The sequence below is a fragment of the Pomacea canaliculata genome, linkage group LG12, assembly GCF_003073045.1.
Source record: "Pomacea canaliculata isolate SZHN2017 linkage group LG12, ASM307304v1, whole genome shotgun sequence".
NCBI lineage: Eukaryota > Metazoa > Mollusca > Gastropoda > Architaenioglossa > Ampullariidae > Pomacea > Pomacea canaliculata.
The window spans coordinates 2,109,017-2,131,002 of record NC_037601.1 but is presented as its reverse complement, the minus strand read 5'-3'; the positions used below and the strand labels follow the sequence as shown (position 1 = coordinate 2,131,002).

The 21,986-nt window shown below is 38.2% G+C and overlaps 1 protein-coding gene across 5 annotated transcripts; it reads left to right on the top strand.

Annotated features, from left to right (window-relative positions):
* The first annotated feature begins 1,833 nt into the window (after positions 1–1,833).
* On the top strand, positions 1,834–21,176 carry LOC112576468 (SNF-related serine/threonine-protein kinase-like). 5 transcript variants are annotated; one of them, XM_025258909.1, is made up of 7 exons: positions 1,834–2,591; positions 4,916–5,057; positions 5,555–5,767; positions 6,846–7,040; positions 10,460–10,528; positions 11,355–11,450; positions 13,152–21,176. In XM_025258909.1, the coding sequence occupies exons 1-7, from the start codon at positions 1,997–1,999 to the stop codon at positions 14,635–14,637; spliced, it is 2,796 nt and encodes a 931-aa protein (XP_025114694.1). In that variant the 5' UTR covers positions 1,834–1,996; the 3' UTR covers positions 14,638–21,176. The 5 variants fall into 5 exon arrangements, with proteins under 5 accessions (XP_025114694.1, XP_025114695.1, XP_025114696.1 ...); XM_025258910.1 differs by lacking the exon at positions 10,460–10,528; XM_025258911.1 differs by lacking the exon at positions 11,355–11,450.
* The last annotated feature ends 810 nt before the right edge of the window (positions 21,177–21,986 follow it).

The following is a 21,986-nucleotide window of genomic DNA, read 5'->3' as shown; positions in this document are numbered from 1 at the left end:
TGTACTTTGACTGCTACTCATTATGCAGCTAACAGCCACCCGTGTTAGGCTGCCCGACACCCGCGTCACGATGGAAGGGACGTAACTAATAACGCACGTAGCGTGTGTTATACCGCAGTTATCTCTCGTTTAATTCCCCTCTCCCTCCCTCGGTGAATGTGCGAAACATAAATTTTTCCATCAGGAGGAGGCATGCGTGTTCTAAACAGTCGAGATTATTTGATTATTAATGTACTTTCACTATCAGAAAATTGTGCATTAGGAAACAGGTTTTGTGGCAATAAATGCTCTCCCCTCTAGGAACTTTTAAATTATAAACATATATTTTACACACTCAAACAGATGTTTTGCTGTGCTTTACATACTGACATAATAGTTTTCATGCACCTGATTACGAAAAGGCGGACTGTAGTGACTCAGAGGACAGCAGTATCAGGCTGGCTGTGATTGCATAAGTTGCAAAAGTGTTAACACACTGCACGTATATATACTGCAAACTACAGCCTGATCGAATGACACGTACAGGATAATTTTTAAGTACGTAATATTGTACAACCCGCTATTGACGAGAAATATCAAAATGACCCTTAAATTGGAGGAAAAAAGGTTCCCTACCCCTGATCCAACAATTAATAATGTACCTGTTAACATGAACCTCAACGAGCCCAAGAACGTTTTAAGAACTTTCTGGACAATATGTCAAAGTCTAAAATGTTTAGCCACGAACTTGTATTACACGTCCATGGTTTTACAGCGTTGAAAGATTATAAAAATATAGTTAGGTGTGCAATCACATATGACAAATGAAAGGATGAAGAGTCCAAAGTCTGCGCATAGAAATGTGCAATATGTTATTGAGAAATACACATTTAATTAATTAATTGTTACTATGTTTACGGCCACCTCTTCCAGTTACTAGTAACTAATTATTTATAGCAACACTGTTAACAATCCTTCAAAAAATAAGACGACGAGTGTTCGCTTGATATTGGGAATGAGCATCGCCGGAGTCGTGACGGTAATACGTCGGCACGTGCGTGTTTACCTGCTTTTATGTACGTGCGAATGCGAACGCAAGAGAGAGAGGGAGAACTGTACATCCTAAATGTCATTGTCATTTATTTCTTGATAACAATTAAGACCATGTGCAAAATTTCTTCTCAAAGATAATTTAAATGAACGAACATTAAATTTGTTATGTCTAATGTCTTTTGTCAATTATCTCCCCCTATTTTATCATTTACTTTGACCAACTTTGATCGTTGCCCGTGGCACGGTTCATACTTCTAAAAATTAAAAAAAAAACAAACCAGAAATTATTTTCCCCATCCGTTGTTTCAGACTAGCGACTGGAATCTGCTAACGACAAGATGCCCATTACAGCTAGGGTTGTCATTCGTAGTTATACACATAATGATCGAAGTATTGTCCCTTCGAATTTATTCGACCTCTATTTCTATAAACCTCCATAAGAGATCAATTATGCCCCAGAGTCGTTGTTTTGTAAGATTGATGTCTCAGTTTTGAGACCTTTGAAAAAAAAAGTAAAATATTTAGTATACCACACCTAATTCTTCGACTGTTCCCAATGAAGGTCTGCGATTCAGCAACTGCAGGAAAACTTTCGTTATGACTACTAGTCCAACTATTCACTCACAAACATGACGACACCTCAACTACTGTGAAATAGCGAGTTTTCTTTAATGGGACAGATTTTGTGGTGGCCGTGACGAGTGTCGGTAATCAACATTTTCTCACCTCGACTTGCTCGTCTGCTATTGATTCCATCCCAACGAATCCTTCGCCTTGGGGACACTGTCATGTGATCTTGACGTCATGTGCGCAATTGAATGCGCAATGGTCTTAGTAATGGCGGTGGGGAAGGGGATGTCCTCTCCCGACCTGCTTATCAGACATCTACGATGTATATCTACTTTTGACATAATGACGTGAAAATACTTCTGCGGGATTGTAAAAGAGCATCATCCTTGCCACCATGGCGGCGAAAAAGGTGAAATCTGGCTACGATGGAAAGATAGCCGGTCTGTATGACCTAGAGGACACCATCGGCCGAGGCCATTTTGCTGTGGTAAAGCTTGCAAGGCATGTTTTTACTGGTGAAAAAGTGGCTGTTAAAGTCATCGACAAAACCAAACTGGACGAAGTGTCGAGGTCCCATCTGTTCCAGGAAGTTCGGTGCATGAAACTTGTACAGCATCCAAATGTTGTGCGGCTGTACGAAGTGATCGACACCCAAACAAAACTTTACCTGATCTTGGAACTAGGGGATGGGGGCGACATGTACGATTATATTATGAAGCACACGGGAGGTCTAGAAGAAAAACTTGCTAAGCGATATTTCCGACAAATTGTTGAGGCAATTTCATACTGCCACAAACTTCATGTTGTTCACAGAGATCTAAAACCGGAGAATGTTGTGTTCTTTGAAAAGCTAGGGTTAGTCAAATTGACAGACTTCGGCTTCAGCAACATGTTTGCCCCAGGTAAAAAGCTGGAGACTTCTTGTGGCTCACTGGCATATTCTGCTCCAGAAATTCTTCTTGGGGATTCTTACGATGCCCCTGCAGTTGGTAAGTTCATAAAGCTAAAAAATATGTGAGACGAATTTAAATCACACCGTAATGGTAATACAGTAATGAGATGTTGTAGGTGAGGTAGTACAATTAAGGCATGGTAAACTCGTACTATAAGGCTAACAAAATTTACATTATGATATAGTTTGTGTGCACACACATGCATATTGTATTAGTTCATGTATACATGCTTGTAATATGCATGGGAGCATTATTTTCAAAGAAAAAAATTCAGCAGGATTGAGAAATGAGGTATTTCCAGTTGTGAAAGGTCATTGATTCATTGTGATCTTTAACATATCAGCTCTAGCTTTATCTGACCTTTATACTCTAGCAATGACAGCTGTATTATCTGAATATTCTTTTTGTAGAAGTTCGAGCTTGGCAAATATTGATTGCTAAACTTCTCATGCTAGTAAGTTTCACTACATATTCAGCAATCCCATCTCTCAGCTACAGGCAAATGTGACTGTGAATAATGCAGTTAAAAGGGAAAGTGTTGAGATCTTTGTCTAGTTGGTTGTCTATGTGAGGGAGATAGTGAAGAGAAAAATCTGCAGCACGTGTGCATTTGTGTTTACCTGTGCTTTTGATTAGGACATAGTCTTTTATTGCTGTAGACTTGCTTCACCTTCCCACCTCTTCATCACATATTTTAATATAAAAAAATTGATTGCACTAGCAATCAATATTAATTATTATTGAATAACTGGTTAGGTGAGAATATTTTAACTTCCCAAGTCTGAGTAACTGTTTTGTGACTTACATACTTTATATTTAAAACATTGGAATTCTCACCTGTGTTTTGGAAAGAGGCCAAAACCTTTTTGTACACTCTGGTGTGATCAGTGTTATAAAAATGCCTTATTAACATGTCTAAAGATCTTTCTATGGCTGTAGTCTTCATAAGAACTTAGATCATTCCATGTGTGGTTGTCCAGAAAGTTTCATTAAAAAAAAAACAGTGCATTTTATTACGTAAAAGTATTGTTTTAGTGATGTTAGGAACTTGAAACTTAATTTCCTATTTGACTTAAGCTAGCCTTTAAGTAGCATGCTGTTATATTATTCAGTCTAACATGCTTATTTACGAGCTTTTTAATGGCATTATGAAAGGATATGAATAGCAGCTCAGATAAATGTAAATATTTATAATTAAAGGCGATGTACAATTTTTTTTTAAATTACTCAACAAAGGAATGCTGTTGATATGCAACTACAAAGAGATAAAAGAAGTTTTGTTAATTATTTAAAGATGGTGCACCTTAATCTCTAGTGTAACTATAAGCAAAAAGGTTCTAAAAACTGGCTTTGTTAATTATGAATATTTCTGCTGTGGTGCTGCATTCATTTTGTCATGACATCATTGCCTAGATTATTCTACACAGTGGCAACATTTACACGTGTGTGTGTGTGAGAGAGAGAGAGAGTGTGTGTTTATAGTAACTTTAACATTAATGATGTACCCAGAATTGCTTTAAAAGAAATGCTTCTAAGAAAGAAAATGACAAATCAGTTAAGAGATGTAGCTTTATTCTTCTGTACTAGACACATTGCAAACACTGACAGGCAAATTCACTGCTTTAATTATTGCAACCAAGTTGCATTTTCCTCTGTTGTATTTAACTTCTAGTACTTCAGTAATAACTTCTATGCCTACTAGTTTCATTTTTAAAAAGTGAATATGACTTATTTTACATCATACTTAATCAGTGATTAGAATGATAGATAAGACTTTATTTATCCATAGTGCAATTAGAGGCAGCTCTATATGGAAACACAACAATACCACAATATATTTACATCTGCTGCAACAGGTTCAGGCTTACATACGAGCTACAGTCATTCTCTGTGATGTTTAAAGTTGTGAAGCTTATTGAGTTGATAAAGGGTTTTATGGAATATGGTGCAGCCTTTTAAAACTGCAAACAGTTTTGCAAGAGTGAAACCGGGAGGAAGGGAGCAGGGTGGTTGAGAGATGAGTAACTACATAGTAATGTGGTTGGAAATTGTATTAAAGGAGAAATAATTTTACTAGCTTGTGGAACAAGATTAATACTGTAATAGGATCACATCTTTAGTTGCTGATATATAAATAATGGAAGAACTTTAAAAATTATCTTTTCATTTATGCTGTATACTGTTCTGTCTATATATTTGTTAACAAGTTATACCTGCTATTATGCATATGATAACTCTTCCTTTTTTTTAATTTCTTGCTGCTAGATGACCATACAGTTGCATTGTTATGTATTAAATCTCAGTAAGTAAAATTTCAAATGTGCCTAAAAGAATTGATATTGATCTTGTTTACATTACAGATGTATGGAGTTTGGGTGTCATTCTGTTCATGCTTGTGGTGGGTTCTCCCCCTTTCCAGGAAGCCAATGATAGTGAGACCCTAACAATGATTATGGATTGCAAATACCGTGTTCCTTCACATATTTCAGATAGCTGTCGTGGGTAAGTTTCCTTTTGATGGCCATTGCATAGGGCTATGTTTGATGCTTTGGCTACCTCCTTATTTGCTGTCTGCTTTAACCTTGCTTAAGGTTAAAAAGAAAATAGTCATCTGTTTAGGGAGTGAGGTGTTAATAAACTGCACATATTGTGGGCACGGGTTGTTTAAAGGGTGGTGCCCATTTGTTTTCCCACCCCTTTAAGCTGCCCACTTGGCAGCTATATCAAACCAGCTAGTTTGCACACCTGTGGACGTGGGCGCTACTGCTTTAACTACTTGGTTAACAACTGCATCTGTAGTTTAGTCTTGATTTTATTTCATTTTATTGAAGCTGGTGAATAAGAGGATGAACATTCATGTCCAGAAGGTATTTTCTCCAGAGGTTATCCAAGCATATGAAGTAGATTGTAGCCTTGCAGAATGTGGTTGCATAGTAGTAGTGTGTGGGTGACTGTGATTACTGAGGATTCATCCATGCCTACTTACTTTTTGCTGGCAGCTTGATCAGCAGTATGCTGCAGCGAGACCCTGCACACAGAGCAACACTATCACAGATAATGGATCATTCCTGGCTGAATGATGGTGATATGACCCCTGTTGTCTCTTCTTGCATGCCTCTCATCACAAGAGAAATGATTAGTGAGGAAGAACAGAACTACATTGTTCAAAAAATGGTCGAGGGGAAGATTGCAACCCATGAAGAAATTATGCTGTGAGTTCCCTTTTTTATTGTTTATTGCTCTATTTAAGAACCAGCTGAGTAGTACTGCGAGACTTAGGTGAGAGGTGGCATGAGAAAATTGCAGGTTTGGGGTGCATTCTTCATCATAAGATTAAAACAAATATAAATGCTTTGATATTTATAGAGATATAATACACAAGATTCATTCAAGATTTGTGGAAAAATAAGAGTTTTTATACTAAACTCAATTTTCACACACAGACCCTCGCAGATTTTCTTATGCTGATATTGAAATGGCTTTTGTTTGAGCCTTGGTTGCATGTACAACCATCACAAAGCCCTATGTTGTTGGAATCAACATTCTCTTCCCAGGCTCACTATATAAATAAAAGGCTTCAGCTATAAATAGTCCCAAACCTATTTACTGGTTTCCTGGGTCACCCTTTAAATTGTTCATGGCTATTGGGTTATTTTGTGCTGTTAGCATCGATCACATCCCTTATCAGTTAAATGGCAAAAATTTGTTGATGTTTATCAACCTTCAATTTTAGAAGATTTAAATTGTAGTAAGGAAGATGACAATGTGACAGATCATAATTTCTGTTTAGCAAGACTGTAAAGACTTTTACTTTACCCCACTCCAACTCTAACAATACAAGCATACTACTATAAAACATCTACAATTACATAAAAGATAGATATAGTTTTTAGTAATATTTATTGAAAGTTAAAAGCTTTTGAATACAAAGATACTTGATTTTCTCAAAACGTCAAGGGTTTTTGTTTTTACAGTTTGGGAATTTTTTTTTGGTTGATATTGATATTTGAACATTGTTCCCTCCATTTTTTTTTCAGTTTTCTGGGGAATACCATGTTTTTACTGCAAATATCTCTAAAATCCCTTGAGATACCATAAAACCCATGTGTCATTCCTTAGATATTATATCTCTACTTCACTATAACTATAGTACCATGAGTATTTAATTACAGTTCAAAAGCACTTTTTAATTTAACGTAAAGCAGATAAATGACAACATTCCTCATGAGTCTTACTGAGCTTTGTCATTTTTTTTTTTTTTCATTTTAATTATATATTATTTTCACTCAGGTCTTTGGAAAAAAACTCTTATGATCACATCACAGCAACTTATTACCTTCTGATTGAACGTCGCTTGCGGAAGCACCAGCAGCAACAGGATCAACTTCTACATTCTAGCTCCAGTGGTTTGCTTCGCAAGCAGTCAGAGCCATCTCCTTCTCGACAAGCTAAGCCTCACCTGGAACCTTTGATGTTGTCACCACGGTATGCACATAACCTTGACAAACATTACACGTTCCTAGTGACTTGATTTATATTTCACTTCCAGACGCATAAAGTTGTCATTTTCTGTAAGTCATTCTGTTTATATCTGTTTATATTTTTAAATAATTCATTGTGAATACTGTAAAATTTATGGGGAGAAGATATTTACACAGTTTCTGCATTATGTTAATGATTTTTTTTTTTTTGTGGTCGTGTTCTAATGTTTGTTTCCCCATCCCTTTTCTTCCCTCCCCTGTCATTGCTATCCCATAAGTACAGGAACAATCCAAAAGAAAAGTAAGCTTTTATCTTTGTATTTTGATTCAGATCATTGTGGGCATTTTGTGTCTATACAAAAGTTTAAAGTTCTCTGGCTTTTAAATTAGTTATAGATCAATAGATCTGATCTGATTGTCATGCTTTTATAATAGAATATATCTTGACTTTTTAATTGAAGCATTTATTCTCTACATGTGCTCAATTATTAATTATTTCTTAGAGTGGACACTCTGAAACCGAGGCAGAATGGTCTCTTTTCTCAACTGCCTCTGATGTCTGCCTTGACCAGGTTAGCTCCCTTGAGTCCCTCTCAACCATGGAGTCTATTTCACAACTAAGCAGTCCCTGAGTTGTGCTGCCATATTCGTCGTGACCGCAGTGGTCTGTAGTTGTTTGGCTGTTGCCAGACTGGGAACACCAACCCATATGGCTACTGTACCCAGCTGCTTGTTTTCTAACTGATCATGTTGTCGTGTCTTGTTACGGCATTCTAACCTTTGTTAATCCGTTCTCAGCTGCGCTTGTGCCTGTGGTGCCTGTTGGCAATGCAATGTATCATTCATTATTGCTGTGGTCATGATGGCGCTGTGGTCTGCTATACATTTTCAATCTCCTAGATTGAGGCTTGTTGAAATATAATATTAAAACCATCTGTCAGTTTGTGTTGCAGGCACCTTGCCACTTCATTCATGTTTGCTTTTTCAAAGAAATATGTTCATGTTAACTTTGACATGGTCAGTCTGTAACCAAGATCCATATAGTAAGGTAGGGTGAGAACAAGGTCCTTTTAATACACGTCCGATGTACAAAAAAAAAAAGAAAGTAATGAGTGTGGGTGTGTGTGATAAAAGATGTGCATCACTTTTGGGCTTTCAAAGTTTGACACCTTTAAAGGAAGATCTTGCTGCCATGTTGTTTTCAAATGTAGATTTTTTTGATGCACAGTTTGTGTAATAACATGTAGTAAGCATTTTTAAAAGCTTAATAGGCTTGGCTAAATGTAAAGGACACATTTACTTTGTGGAAACTGAAGTCCCCTGACCAGGGTGAAATTTAGCTGCTAGGCAGAGGATTTACTTGCAATGTAGAGTCCTGATGCTTTATTTTTAATTAGTATTTTCATTAAGTCTTTAAAGATTCATAACTTGCAAAAAATGGCCACTGAGATAATAAGGCAAAGAATGAAAATATCAGTGACGGCTTTGGAGTTTTGTTGTGTTTTGTTTTTTTTTTTTCAAAAAGATTTAATAAATATACAACAGACCATTTTAGACTGGCAGAGCATAAAAGGCAGTTGGAAGAGAATTTAACCTCACAGCAAGGAAAGGCTTTTTTTTTTTTTTTTTTGCTTTGTTCTAAATGTGTAATTCACACATGAGGAGTTAGATTAGACTGATATTTCACTGTCTCTCCTTCTCTTGGTAGCTGAGTTTTCTCCATCTGTGGAAATTAGCTTTGACCTTTACCCCCAAACCCTGCATCCAGAGCATACATACATACTCTGTCTCTCTTGAGCATGCACATACATGGTGCTGACTACACCTACAAGCATTGTTTATATGATTTGTTTTTATTTGTTACTTATGTGTTTTTATTTTTTCTCCTTGAAAACTTGTTTAACTTGTTCATTTCTGTGGGTTTTCCCCTCTTACAAACTGTCCATTTTTTTCATAGAGGTGTATATGATTATAATTATATGCTGCTGTCACGCTATTGACAGAGCATTATGGTTACCTTCTGTAAATGTTGAGTGATCACAGTTTATGTGACAGACTTTTATTGTTTTGGGGTTTTTTCCACCTTAAATACTCTTTGGGGAATAAAAGTAATGTTCTGCCACTTGACATCTTGAAATCAAGATAGCACTTACAGCAACAACGTTGTCTCACACTGTTGAGTGTTCCTTTATTATTAAGATTTTTTTTTTTCAGTCTCTTCATTTGCCATGAAATACTGAGGTTATTGTCACCTACTTTATTTTCGAATTTTGTCTATTTTTTTTTTTTCTTTTCTCTTGCCCTTTTGGCTTAAAGCAAGCAGAAAGATATAAAGAAGACCAAGACGGCACCAGTACCGCCTTTGATCAGCCGTCCTACTGCCAAGTTTGAGCCCCCATCTATCATGGTGTCCCCACCAGTCGAGGAGATTTCCACAAGCCCTTCTCCTTACTTCATGAAAACACTTACCATAAGCATGACTTTGGATCGAAAGAAGAGATCGAAGAAAACTCAGCCTTTACCTGGTTCCATCAGTCCAAGAACCTTCCAGCGAAAGTTGCCATCTGGTTTGCCAAACAAAGAGCAGGGAGCCATATCCCCATCAGCTGAAAATAAAGACTTGAGATCACAGTCTGGTAAAAAAGAGAAAGTGCAGCCCATTTCTAAAATTGCAGTACTCAGTTCATTTTTTGAACGGAAGGCGAAACAGGCATCAGGACCGAAAGATGTTCAGGGCAAGTTCAACTTTGCGTGGTTGACTGGACGCAACCAACGACCAAAGCTGTAATTTTTTTTTCTTCTTCCTGACTTGCAAGGAATGCTGCCTGGCTACCTTCTCTGGATTGTGGTGTTTATGCAGATGCTTCAAAGCTGCCTGTTTTGTGCTGTGTCATCTGTTCACCCTTAGATTCTTCCAATATGTAGGACAGCTTTAAATTGAATGGGAAAGTGTTGGTTGTCTTGACAGTGTGGTTTTCTAGGCTAGGTTCCTTGGCTCTTGTTTTGATTTTTTTAATTATTATTGCATGGGAATTGAAGTGTGTGATCCACTAAACTGGCTCCTTAAAAAAGTACTCAAGTTTCTTACTTAATTTGGAAAAAAAACCTACAACCTACTGTAACATTCTTCTCACCATTGGCCTATATTAAACAGGAATGCGTGTGACAGTCTGCATCTCTTGCCTGAACATCAAGTTAAAACAATACTCTTGTCTTCTCATCCAAGGGCTCTCCCTTTGCTTTTGATGCATGTTCTGCACAAGACTTGTTAAGTAATAGTGTGACAGGGTGTTCATTTGAAAAACACTTAATTTTACTTTTAGAGAATTTTAAAATTTTCAGAGGTATGCATTAAAAACCTTCATATTTTTCATAATTGACCAGCTCTTTTTTTTTTTTTAAGTAATGTTCCCTTCCATACAGGGCCCGACGTGACACACCAGATTGGGAAAATGAAAACTACGAGTCAGCAGTTCATACTTTGCGGTCAGGGTAAATAATTCATTCCCATGCTGTGGTGTAATGGCTAGATGCAAAACTTGTTTTGAAAAAGTGTTGCCTTATGTGGTGCGGTGCTTTTTGAAGGTGGGCTAGTGGTTCTTAAGTCTTTTATGTGCAGCCAGAAGTGTACCAATGGTGGTGTGTGTGTATCACAGATAGTCTGGAGCAAGCCTCTGCACAATGATACAGAAGTCCCATCAGTGACACCTTGCACTTGATTAGTGGAATTATTAATGCATGTGTGCTCACTTCTGTGATTGTATTGGGTGTACCAGGTTGTCATTGCACCCTGAATTGAAGGCTGTGAACATGTAGAATTTCTTGCAGTGGGGAATCCTTGTCATCATGCTGCTGCACTACTCTCATTTAGTCTAGTCAGTGGATTGTAAATGAACTTACAAGACTTTGGGCGCATTTTTAAACTTCAGTTTTATGTATCAGATATAGAGCTCATGTTAAAGGGTATTATGTTTTCACATATATTGAAAACGACAGCTTTCTGCTGCTTAACGCCTTCACCCTTTGAATGTCTCATAAGCCATTCAGGATCTTTAGCATTCCACCTTCCCACAGCAGGCAGGGGAAGTGCTATGTTGGATATATCAGGCACATATATGTATAATGTAGACTGGCTTCTTTTGAAAATTGCACCTAGATATCCCATTGCAGCAGATTCTTTGCAGTCCCCAGCCAACTGCTGTGCAATGGTTTGCTGGGTTAGAAGGCCATCAGTCTGTGTGGCTAAGGTGTTGGCTGTGCTGTCAAACAGTGAGCTAATCATTTTCTGGGCTAAGGGCTGTTGTTTTAATTCATCTAGCATCGGCCACCGCCTGATGGAAAAGTTGGAGACACCCTGCTCGCCAACAGTTTGTGCTGTGAGACCAAAGAGACCAGATCTCAGTGCGAACACCTCGTATGTTTTGTCTGCTAGTCAGCTCTTGATGTTTTATTGTCGTCTGTAGCTGGCTTCATGGGCACAAACGGCTTGCTCTGTACCTACACACATATAAGCTTTTGTCAAAAGCATAACTGTTGCTTTATCTCTTGGAGGTGGTTGTATACTGCACAATTTATTGTCAACTTTAAACTGTGCATTATTTAGATTGATGTTTATAATTTAGGATCTAAAGTACAGAAATGTGTTTTTCTGATATGCTGTGGGTGCACCAAAGAACTTTTTTCAGAATGTCTTCAACTGACTGAACAAAATAAGTTGGAAATGCATGGATTGGAAACTGAAAATATTTAAAACATTTTATCTATGCTTGCAAACATGCATTTGTACATATAGCTAGAAATTGTACATTGTATACATTTGACCCCATGCACATGAGTGCATGAACTCACACACACACACATATAACATATGCATTCAGCTCATATCAGTTTTATGACCATACAGAGTGATCAGTAATTGTTACAACTTTTGAAGAATGTGGTTTTTCTCCCATTTCTTTTGCTTGCCATTAAGTGTCCTCAATGGTGAGTGGTGGATTTTTTTTTTTTTTTTTTTTTTTTTTTTTTTTTTTTTTTTAAGTTGTTTATTAGACCTTTTGTTTATCCGCACATTTGTTTAGCAGTTTACTGTTGACTCTTCATTCTAAAGGACTGGGCTGAAGTGGAGAACAAAAACAATTAACTTGGAGATAAATCACACAGTTTATGCCAATTTGTGTTGTAGACTTTTTGCATGAACTGATGAAGAAGCATGCCTTGTGTGGCCTCTTCTGTCAGAGATATGTGTATGGGGTGTATGGTGGCAAAGGGGTTGGTGGTGTGTCTGCGTGCATGCTTGTGTGCATGAATGTGTCTTTTTTAACATGTCCTCTGGCCTCTATGTTCAGTACAATAATTGTCTGTGGACAGCACAGGGTGCATTCTGTGTGTGTTTTGATAGCTTTGCATGTTGAGTGAAGGACAGGGCATTCTACCCTGCTGCACAAATGCATGCATCTTGGCAAGGTGGTTTCTGCTTTTTAAATACCTGTGTGTAGAGCAGTATTTGTTGAGAGGAGAAGCTCAAAGAACCCCTATAAAAAGCTTGGGTGCAGGACAAATTGGCAGATTATCTGCTTTGGTAGCTTTGGTAACATGCTTGTTATAGAGAATATTACAGGAGTTGCACCAAGAACCTTTTTTCATAGGAATGCATGTAAAGTACTTGAAGCCACTTAACTGCACACGTATGCATACACGTAATCTTTCAAAACTAGCTTGCACTCAGAACAAATTAAAGATATGCACACAAAAGAAGCAACTCAAAAGGAATCTGGTTGTACAATATGGCAATCCTGTATTATAGGTTGAACTGTGAAAAACCAGTTTTAAATGGTTGTTTACAGGAATGTTTAGGAGCTACAGCCACTTACATTGACAAAAGTTGACAGTCGCCATCTTGTGCTTGAAAATGTTTATTTTTGCTAATGGCATTAGATGGTTTTATATGTTGTCATATTTTAATTATTTTATTTAAAATGTTATTCTTTCATTAGTGTGTACTGTTGCATATTTATATTCCCTACTGTTTTGGATTGTCAGTAGGATTTCGTTAATCAAACATTCATCGGTGCAGTGCTTTTTTTAATTGTTTTGTGTTTGTGCTGCTTATTTTCAGAGTACAAGGGTCAGGTGCAGAGACCATGGGTATAGGAACATCGCAGTATGTACAGTCTTTGGTCTCTCCACCAGGCACGCACCCCTCTACCTCATCAACAGCAACACGTCAGACTTTGACCGCTCCTTCTCCTTTAGAGGCAACCACACACCTCGTGGCCCCAGCCGTGCTGCCTGCTCGAAAGTGCAGCCTCATCAAGGAGGAGTCTCTGGAGGAGTACGATGATTATGATTATGATGATGATGACTGTGATATGGATACTGCAGTCATTAAGCCTGTCAAGTCGTTAGAGTCACTGGACGATCTGCCGCAATCTTCCCTTGTCCCCCTTTTGCAGCCCCATGCCTCAACCAGCCCTTCTGAGTCTGCAAACACGCGTCGGCCTCTGAAGTCTGTGTGTAGCTCACCTCAGCTATTGAATCAGATCCATGAGGAAAACGAGTCCGAAGACGAAGATGACTTTGTTCCACTAAAGCTGTCAACCCCACGGCGCTTTAGTCACGGAAATAATCATGAAAACAGCTCGGCTTCTCCCGAAATTCTTCGTAAATATGAGCAGAGAAAGAAGCGAAGGGGCACAGGCCAGAGAGGCACAAGCTGCAGCTCGTCAGATGCCAGTGATACAGATGATACAGAGGGCCGCTCCAGGAAGGACAAGCTCCGTCACAAGTTTGTGCACCGCCGAGACTCCAGTGACCATTCCAGTGACACTGATGGCCCAGGTGGCAATATAGGGGGCAACAGTCACTTCAGCAGCGGTGGAAGTGGAACTTCAGGGGGGTCTAACAAGGGTGGGGGTGGAAGGGGTGGGGGTGGTAGCAGCAGTGACAAAAAGGAAAACGAGAGCAAAAGTAACAACAACAACTCCAAAAGCAACAACAACAAGAATTGCAGACAGCACAACAGTGGTAGCTCCAAAGGGTCTCTGACAGATGCCAGCCTGAAACTCCTGACGCGCAAGCTGAGTGACATAGGCACAGGTGTCGGGGCGTTGCTGACAGACTGTCGTGGCAGTGACTGTGATAACAACTCCATGCTCAACAAGTCGGCTCCTTCTCCTGCTGTCATCTCCGGTTCTGGAAGCCTGCACCGCCACAGCCGCAGCACCAGCACCAGGAGCAGCGGCTCTGTGCGAAGCATCGCGGCCTCTGATCTGGACGTGTCTCGCAATAATGAAAAAAATGCTGTTTGGTCCTCACCAGGCACCAGATCCCCCGTGCAATATTTGGGACAGACGGACATGGATTTGGTCTGTGGTCACCGTCAGTCCTTGGAGTTCAGTGAGATTTCCAACTACTATGCTGATGCAGATTCTTTATGTTCAGTAGACTTGCCACCCAACAGAAACCAAAAGGTTCGTGTATCGTGCCAGAGCAAGAACGTAGCCACAGTGAGGAACAGTGTGACCCATCCTGGATGTTGTAAACCAGCTCCCAATGGAGTACCTGTGGTACCGGTAAAGTCAAAATGTTGCTCTGTGGTATGACTTAACTGGCTAGGTAGATATTACTAATCTTTGGCATGCTAAAATAAATCTTGCTCACGACCGGGATATTTCATTGTGACTGTGTTGTAGAACACAGCCTTGTGTTGTTTTTCTTTGTTATTATTTCAGTGTTATTTCCCTTTCCCAAGCAAGGAACAGGTTGTTTTAGCTTGTGGGTTGTCCAAGAAAGCTGTGAGGGAAGACTTGAAGAAAGAAAAAAAGAAAGTGCAGAGAAGAAGAATATAAAGACTGAGCTTGGCTGTTTATGAGATTCTGATCTCTGTGGACATTGTGCTTTGGGGTCAGTAGGCATGGCTAGTCTAGAGGTGAAGCAGTGTGTGGTCCATCATGCCCAGTAGTGTAAAAACCTTCAAGTTCATTGCAGATTGCCAATAGTTCCATGTCTTGCGTTTGGCCAACAACTTAATAAGACACTTCCTGGGACTGCAGCTGTGAGGCAGGGGCAAAGCAACCTTAAGAGTAGCTGGATTCCTTGAGTCTGTAACTGCAGCCTGTGGGGTCACATCTGTGGTTTTTACAGGCTCACTTTGGCTGTACTTATGGACCAGAGGTAGTAAAGCTGCTTTTAAGACCACTGTGCATGTCCAGACCTTGCCTACTGCCCCCAGTGGTGTTTCTTTCATCTGTAAGCTCGATTGCATAGCTTACTTGTACTATTGACTTTGCTAAGGTGGCTTAAGAAACTTTATTTTCTTTACATTAGTTTAAAGTTCTTTTTCAGTTTTTTTTTAAGACTTTCTCTTCGACATATGATGGGTGTGTAATGATCTCTGTAAGCTGAGAATGGATAGAATAAAAGATATTATTGATGTTCAGTTACTGGCTTCAAAACTTGAAGTGAGATCTAGTCATTCTTGATCCCATGTACCATGCCTCTGCTACAGTACAGCTCCATAAGTGTTTTAGTGAATTAACTTTCTCTTTATCAGTTGTAGTTCACAGGCTTCGAAGTTAAATGCTTAATGAATATCGTGTATTGGAAATTAGACAAAAGGAATTGGAAGACAGGTTACTGATTGATCTAGATCAGCTGCACGGAGTCGATTGTTTCCACTTGTGTAGGGGAGATGGTGTTAAATTGCTTGCTATGGTTTCCTGTGAAGATAAGAATGTGCATAAAATTATTTATAAATTATTTATACATGTACTTGCACAGTGGTGACAGATCAGTTGACTTGATTTATGATATCAAAGAAAATACTACTCCATAGGTAAATATCTAGAAACGCCATTTTCATTGATAGTAACTTTATGAATGCAAACTTTATGTTGGTTTATGTCTACATATGTAACATTTATGTACTATGTAGGCATCAGTTATTATCGTGAATGTAATCTTTTGTTTTCCTTTAGTTTATATTTTTTAATACTGAAGAATACTGCATGTTTGTATGGCAAGAGCTAAGAAACAAACTGTGACAAAAGTGAGAAGATTTAAAAGACTTTAAGATTCGGCAGCAGAGGAAGATCATGTTGTCTGGTGTATAGTCGTTTTTGTTTTCTGGTGGACTTAGGCACTAAATGGTTTGTGAGAGAAAAAAAAGTAAGCCCTTGAGAAAGTGAGGGGCAGGGAGTCACAGAAATGATAGGGACAAAAATGGATATTGAGCATATGAACACTGGTTCTTAGTTTATTAAACATGAACACCCGAACTCCCTTTTCCCCAACTTATCTGCCCCAAGCCCAGGCCCCAGCAGAAAAAAAAAAATCCCTTTGTTTAAAATCATGGTTCATCCTGGCATGAAGCACGAATCATGTCTCCTATTATTTTTAGCCAGCAACCCAAGAGGGACAGATTTTTACCTGGTCTCTGAGCTAGGTAGTCCAAAAGCCCTTGTTGTCTGGCTTTGTCCCTGATGGTTGAATCCATATCATGCATGTTGGTTTGGTGCATGTGAAAAGTTCACCATAAAGACTGTTACCTTATAATAATTGCCATACTTATAGCTTGGAATTCCAGCATGTGATGAGGTTTTCTATGTCCCACATTATTAGGCTAGACGTAAGGATCAGAAAAATAGAAGTTGATTGCTCTCTCAAAAAAAACACAGGCCATTTGCTTGTCTGGTAGATGATTGGTGAACAATGTGAAATATTGAAAGTGTTACTCAGAACATAAAGCCAATGCAGGTTTGATTTGGGTTTTTTGGGGGGGTAGGGGTGGGGTACTAGGAAAATCTTATCATTGATAGTTTAAGTGCAACTCATTATAGTATTCCTTTTCTCTACAGTCTACTCACACTAAGTGTCTAAATAAGAGCCATTTGCTTAAAGAATAAAGACCACAAATCTTTGTAATAGTTGTAGATTAAGACAACCTTGTTACACTTTGCTGTTGTAGACAATCATAGAAATGTTGATATTTACAATGGGTAAAAGACTGAAAGCTAATGTTATTGGGTGGTCTTTTCAAGCTGTTGTGGTTTATTCTTTAGTTCAGTTTTTACCTTCGTGGGTCTTTATAATGGTTTAAGGTTTGGGGTCTTTATAATAGCTTATGGTCCATTCTTGCTATCACAAGACCCAGCCATAATACAAACAGAACTGATGAGTCGATTGTGTGATTTGGGTGGGATGGGGGAGTGGAATTAAGAATAAATGGCCTTAGCTGGCTCATCTTGTAAAATGAAGCTTTACCAGCATCATTACTGACAATGTGACAAGTTTTGTTATGATTTATTATCGAACTGATAATCAAGCATATTTGTCCATGCAAGTTCCTGTTCTATTTCCTTTTTACTCCCTTGTTTTTCGTTTTGGCTATTTTTATACTACCTCGTGGCTTCTTAAGTATTAGATCAATGTGCACTGCCATATCAAAAAACTTTTCATTTCCATTTTATCAAATAATTGGGACTAGGGTGTTGATCAAGTTCTCCATCAAAACATTTGGACTAAATGTCTTTAATCAAGTATACTGCATTAAAGTAGATGAACTGAAGTCATAGCTTTAAGGCGAGTATAAGTGTGCTGTTATGAGGAACTGTAGTTGCTCTGTAGCTGTAACTTAAAAAGTAACTTCCCTTATTTTCTCATTTTGGGAAAAAAAGTCATTTGTATATGAAAAAATTAGTACAAGAGATTTCTTAATAGTTTGAGTACATTGGGGGTGGGGAGGTGTGCGTGTTGCACAAGTAAACTTAAATATGTGGGGGTGGCTAAAAGCAGTCATTGACCTATAGCTGTAATCCGAAGCAGGTATGTCTTTTAATTCTGTGCCAAGAAACAGTACGTTGGCTGGCAGTTCTTTTTCTCTGCCAGAATAATTGGATCTTTCTTTGAAGATGCATTGGCGTTGAAAGATACTGTACGTGTTAACTTGTTGCTTATGTCTTGGAGGATGTTGGGCATCAACATTTTTGCAAAACATTTCTGAGCACATAAAGGACAGATAGCACAGCTTTTTTGGTATGAGGGTGGAGAATGATTAGGCTAAAGTTAATGAAAGCAGTGTAGTCTGCTATCTCTGTTAATTTTTTTTTAATAACCATTAAATGCTTGCACAACCATGTAGTGTTGGATTTAATGCAGCAAATCACAATCAAGAGATGTGAGTATATAGGAAAATAATAGAAAATTAATTAATGCTCAAAAAGTGAAACAAAGGCCAGATTTTTCCCTTCCACTTTTCTTTTAAAGGCAAATGGGCTTTTTTATTGACTTTGCGAAAAACGCTCTTTTTTTTTTTTTCTTTGCCTGTTCATAAATAAGCAGGCATCATAAATTCATAAATTTTTCTCCTGTAGAGTATGTTTAACTTTAATGCCATTTCTAAGGCATAAATGTGTGGAAGGTTATATCTCTAAAATGCAGTGCACTCCAATCATATGCATGCCACCCGACCAAAATGTAATGTTTCGTAGCCAGGGCATATTTCATGATGAGCTTGCTGCATCACTTTGAGAGTTGACCAGATGTGTATTATGCTTATAAACAAAGAATGCTGTTTCGTCCAGCAACAAGTCTGTCATTGTTCCATTATCAACATCCGGACTTTGTTAGTTGTGAATACTAGATATTCCTAAGCTAAAACTTTAGGACATTTTTGCCTCAACTTGGAGACATTCTTTGCCTAGCATATATGTATTTAGGATGTTTAAATGAGCTGGCAGTTTTATTGGTCCTGTTCTGTAAATGTTCTGCTTGCAAAATTTTAGCCTGTAACCCTGCTTTTGTTCATAGATCTTATAATTTTTAATGTGCTGTTTCACATAATACATTTTTAAAAGTAGGTGTGTATCACATTATAGGACACACTGGCTGGCATCTACTAACCAGTCGTCATCCATACCTTATTGATTAGGACACAGAAAAGGTATGAAATCTCAGATTAGCCAGAAATGTTTTGTATACCTCTCTTAAATCTGTTTCCAATATGGATGTTACATGGACTTGAGTTGCAGTGTAGGAAGTTTTTCTCGCAAATATTTTAGTAAATAGCTTTCAAATGCTCAAGATTGTTGAACCATAAATATAGAGGTTCACGTGTTTTTAAAGTTCCTTGTAAACTGGGTTAACTTGTGCTTTATTTAAATAATGTCCATTATGGTTTTGACATCTTGCAGATGGGTGTCAGTTTGTGTTTTTGTCTGCAGGCCTGCTTTTTGGTGTAGACATTGGTCTTTCATCATCATCTTTAAAAGAAAGCTGAATGTTGAGTGCAATGTTTGAACTTTAATGATTTTTCTGAAAAGATTTTATGTTGAATATGATGATAATGAATTTTGCATAAAATTATCCTTTATGAAACTGGAGCCTAGTACTGTATATTGCTTACTGAGATGATGTGAATTTCATGCTGTGCACATATTATTATTATTCCTTTCAGCCGAAGTGCGGGCACTTCGGCAGAAGAGCAGTTCAAGGTTGTTGTTAAAAGCAGCTACCTAAACAACTGACATGATTGGCAGACTGTTAATAGCAAAACGAGCTGTTGCAGAATAAACGGCCATTATATGCTGACATTGTTACTGCATGGTTTCCTGGTGACATGGTTGTTTTCTTAGAGAGTAAAGAGGTCTTGGATTTTTATTTTTACCCTACATTCAGGGCCACTCCCTAAAAGAGTAATATGTGAGTTGGTGGGGCATCGGGATTGGCCTGTGCTTTATTTCTGGGGAAATGGTGTCAGTCACTGTACATGACTTGGAACATAGGCATATTAACATAGCGGCCAAAATTTCAACTGAAAATGCATCCTGTGCTATTGTGTAGGGTGCAGTTTGATGTCATCACTAACCTTTTCACTTCTGACATATAACAGATGTTGCAGTGAAGAATTTTCACCCCAGGTGGAGGCAGTACATAAATTATGTAAATGTTTCATCATTGCTATGGTAACCAACCTGATGTAGCCTCATTGTTAAACTGTTACCTTGATAATGTTTTGTCATCCAGGAATTGCACAGTGTGTATCTTGTAGATCATGTGCTCTGGCAGTTATTACTGGTATGCATGTGAAGGACCCAGTTATTTGTCATCTTGTTAAGTCTAGCACATAGGGCCTGTTGTTTGTCTGCATTGGCTGGACAGTTGTGAAACAAAAATGCACCACTGCCATGCCCAAGTGATGCATTTCAGCACCAGCTCAGAGTAGCAGATTATCCCTCCATTAACTCTGGTTCATCCTCAGGCATTCTGTGGAGTTAACTGTTTCACTTATTGATCTTAACACATTTTTGGTTTTGTGAGTTGCAGTGGTGGTCATGCTGGCTGAGTGCTGAACTCCACATTATTACATTTCACTTCTTTGCTCCTCCCCTCTCCTTGCTTTTATCCATTGTGAGATAGTCTGGTACAACAAACATTGACTGTTTTACTTTTGACATCCACTGTTTATTCATCCAGAATTATCCACAACACCAGCAAGCCTTTTGTTTTGGTCTTGTAATTACTAATAAAACAAAAAACAAAAACACTACACTTCCCATTGTCTTGGGCAAATCATCCTGTCATTGGGTAGATTAGTCGTTAGGCTATGTAGGACATCCATTGGCTTTTCTGGGATTCAGTCACGTGGTTTGCTTTCTGTACTTATTACAAGTCAGTTTACCATGAGAAATGGCAGTGTATGTTTGTTAAAGTCCAGCTAACACTTTTGCTGTATGTGTAGGTTAATGACAAATCTAGACTAGCTTCAGGATCTTAACACAATTGTAATCCTTTTGGGGTTTTTTGGGAGGGGTTCCTGCCTTCCTGATTAATCTGTTGGCAGATGCTTTTTCACATGGTTTGGTCAGATGAAGTAAGTTCTTAATCAGAACATAATAGTTTAGACAGCTTATAAAAGTTTGGTTACATTGCACTGGTGATTTTTGAAGTCCTGTACCACAGTACCTGTCAGGTATAATAACTCCCTTGTGGCAAAGATGATTTCAATGACTAATGTGTATATGTGCTTTGGTTTTGATCTTGATTTTAAAATGAAATCGGTTGTCACATAATTTTATTGTAATATTTTGTTCCTGTTAATTTTCCTTCCCTGCAAGCAAGCCTTCAGTAAAAAGATAAAAATGCATTGTTCTGTGCTTTGTATATTTGAACGTGTGTATGTATTTAGGTGCATGCAACCAATTCAAGCAATTTAAATGATGTTTACACCTTGCGTATTCCAGCCCTTCATTCTTAGATAAAAGTGCCTTCTTTAACCCTATAGCATTAAATATATGACCATGACTAAAATTGAAATTTTAAGTTGAAATAACTGTTGTGGGGAGGGGGGTAAACATTGCCACATTAGCAGCAATCCAAATTAGTTTTGATTCTACAAAATGTGTCCATGACAGAACAGAAACTTTTTTTACTGCAAACGATCGCAATTGCTTTCACTTTTTTCTGATAAAATGTGAATAACTTTTTTTTTGGGGCTGTTTTTGGTTTATCCTTCTGATGAGTGGTCCTTTGTCATCGTTTTCTTCAGCTCAAAAGTGACCATGAGAAACCGTCGCCTCCTTTAAGGGACTACATTTTTCTCTGGCATACTCTTCTATGGCAGAATATTTATGTTGCTTGCAGAGTAGCTTTTTCATCAGGATGGCTTTTGTTTTCTTGAAAGTGACCAAATACAATCTGTGCAAAGGTCCAAGACAAAAAGAAGCATGTTAAATTGGGGTTAAGAGACTGACAATTTGGATTAGCCAGAGGACACAACTGCGGATTCACACCTGCATGCACGAACACCCACCACTACCACCAAAAAAAAAAGTATGAGTAGAAAGGCCTTATATGTTACACAAACAAGTTTTTTTTAAATCTCATTTCATGTGGGGCTTTATTCAGTATGAGCTGGTGGTTAGTTTCACCATGTCAGCAACTGAGGCTAGCTTAT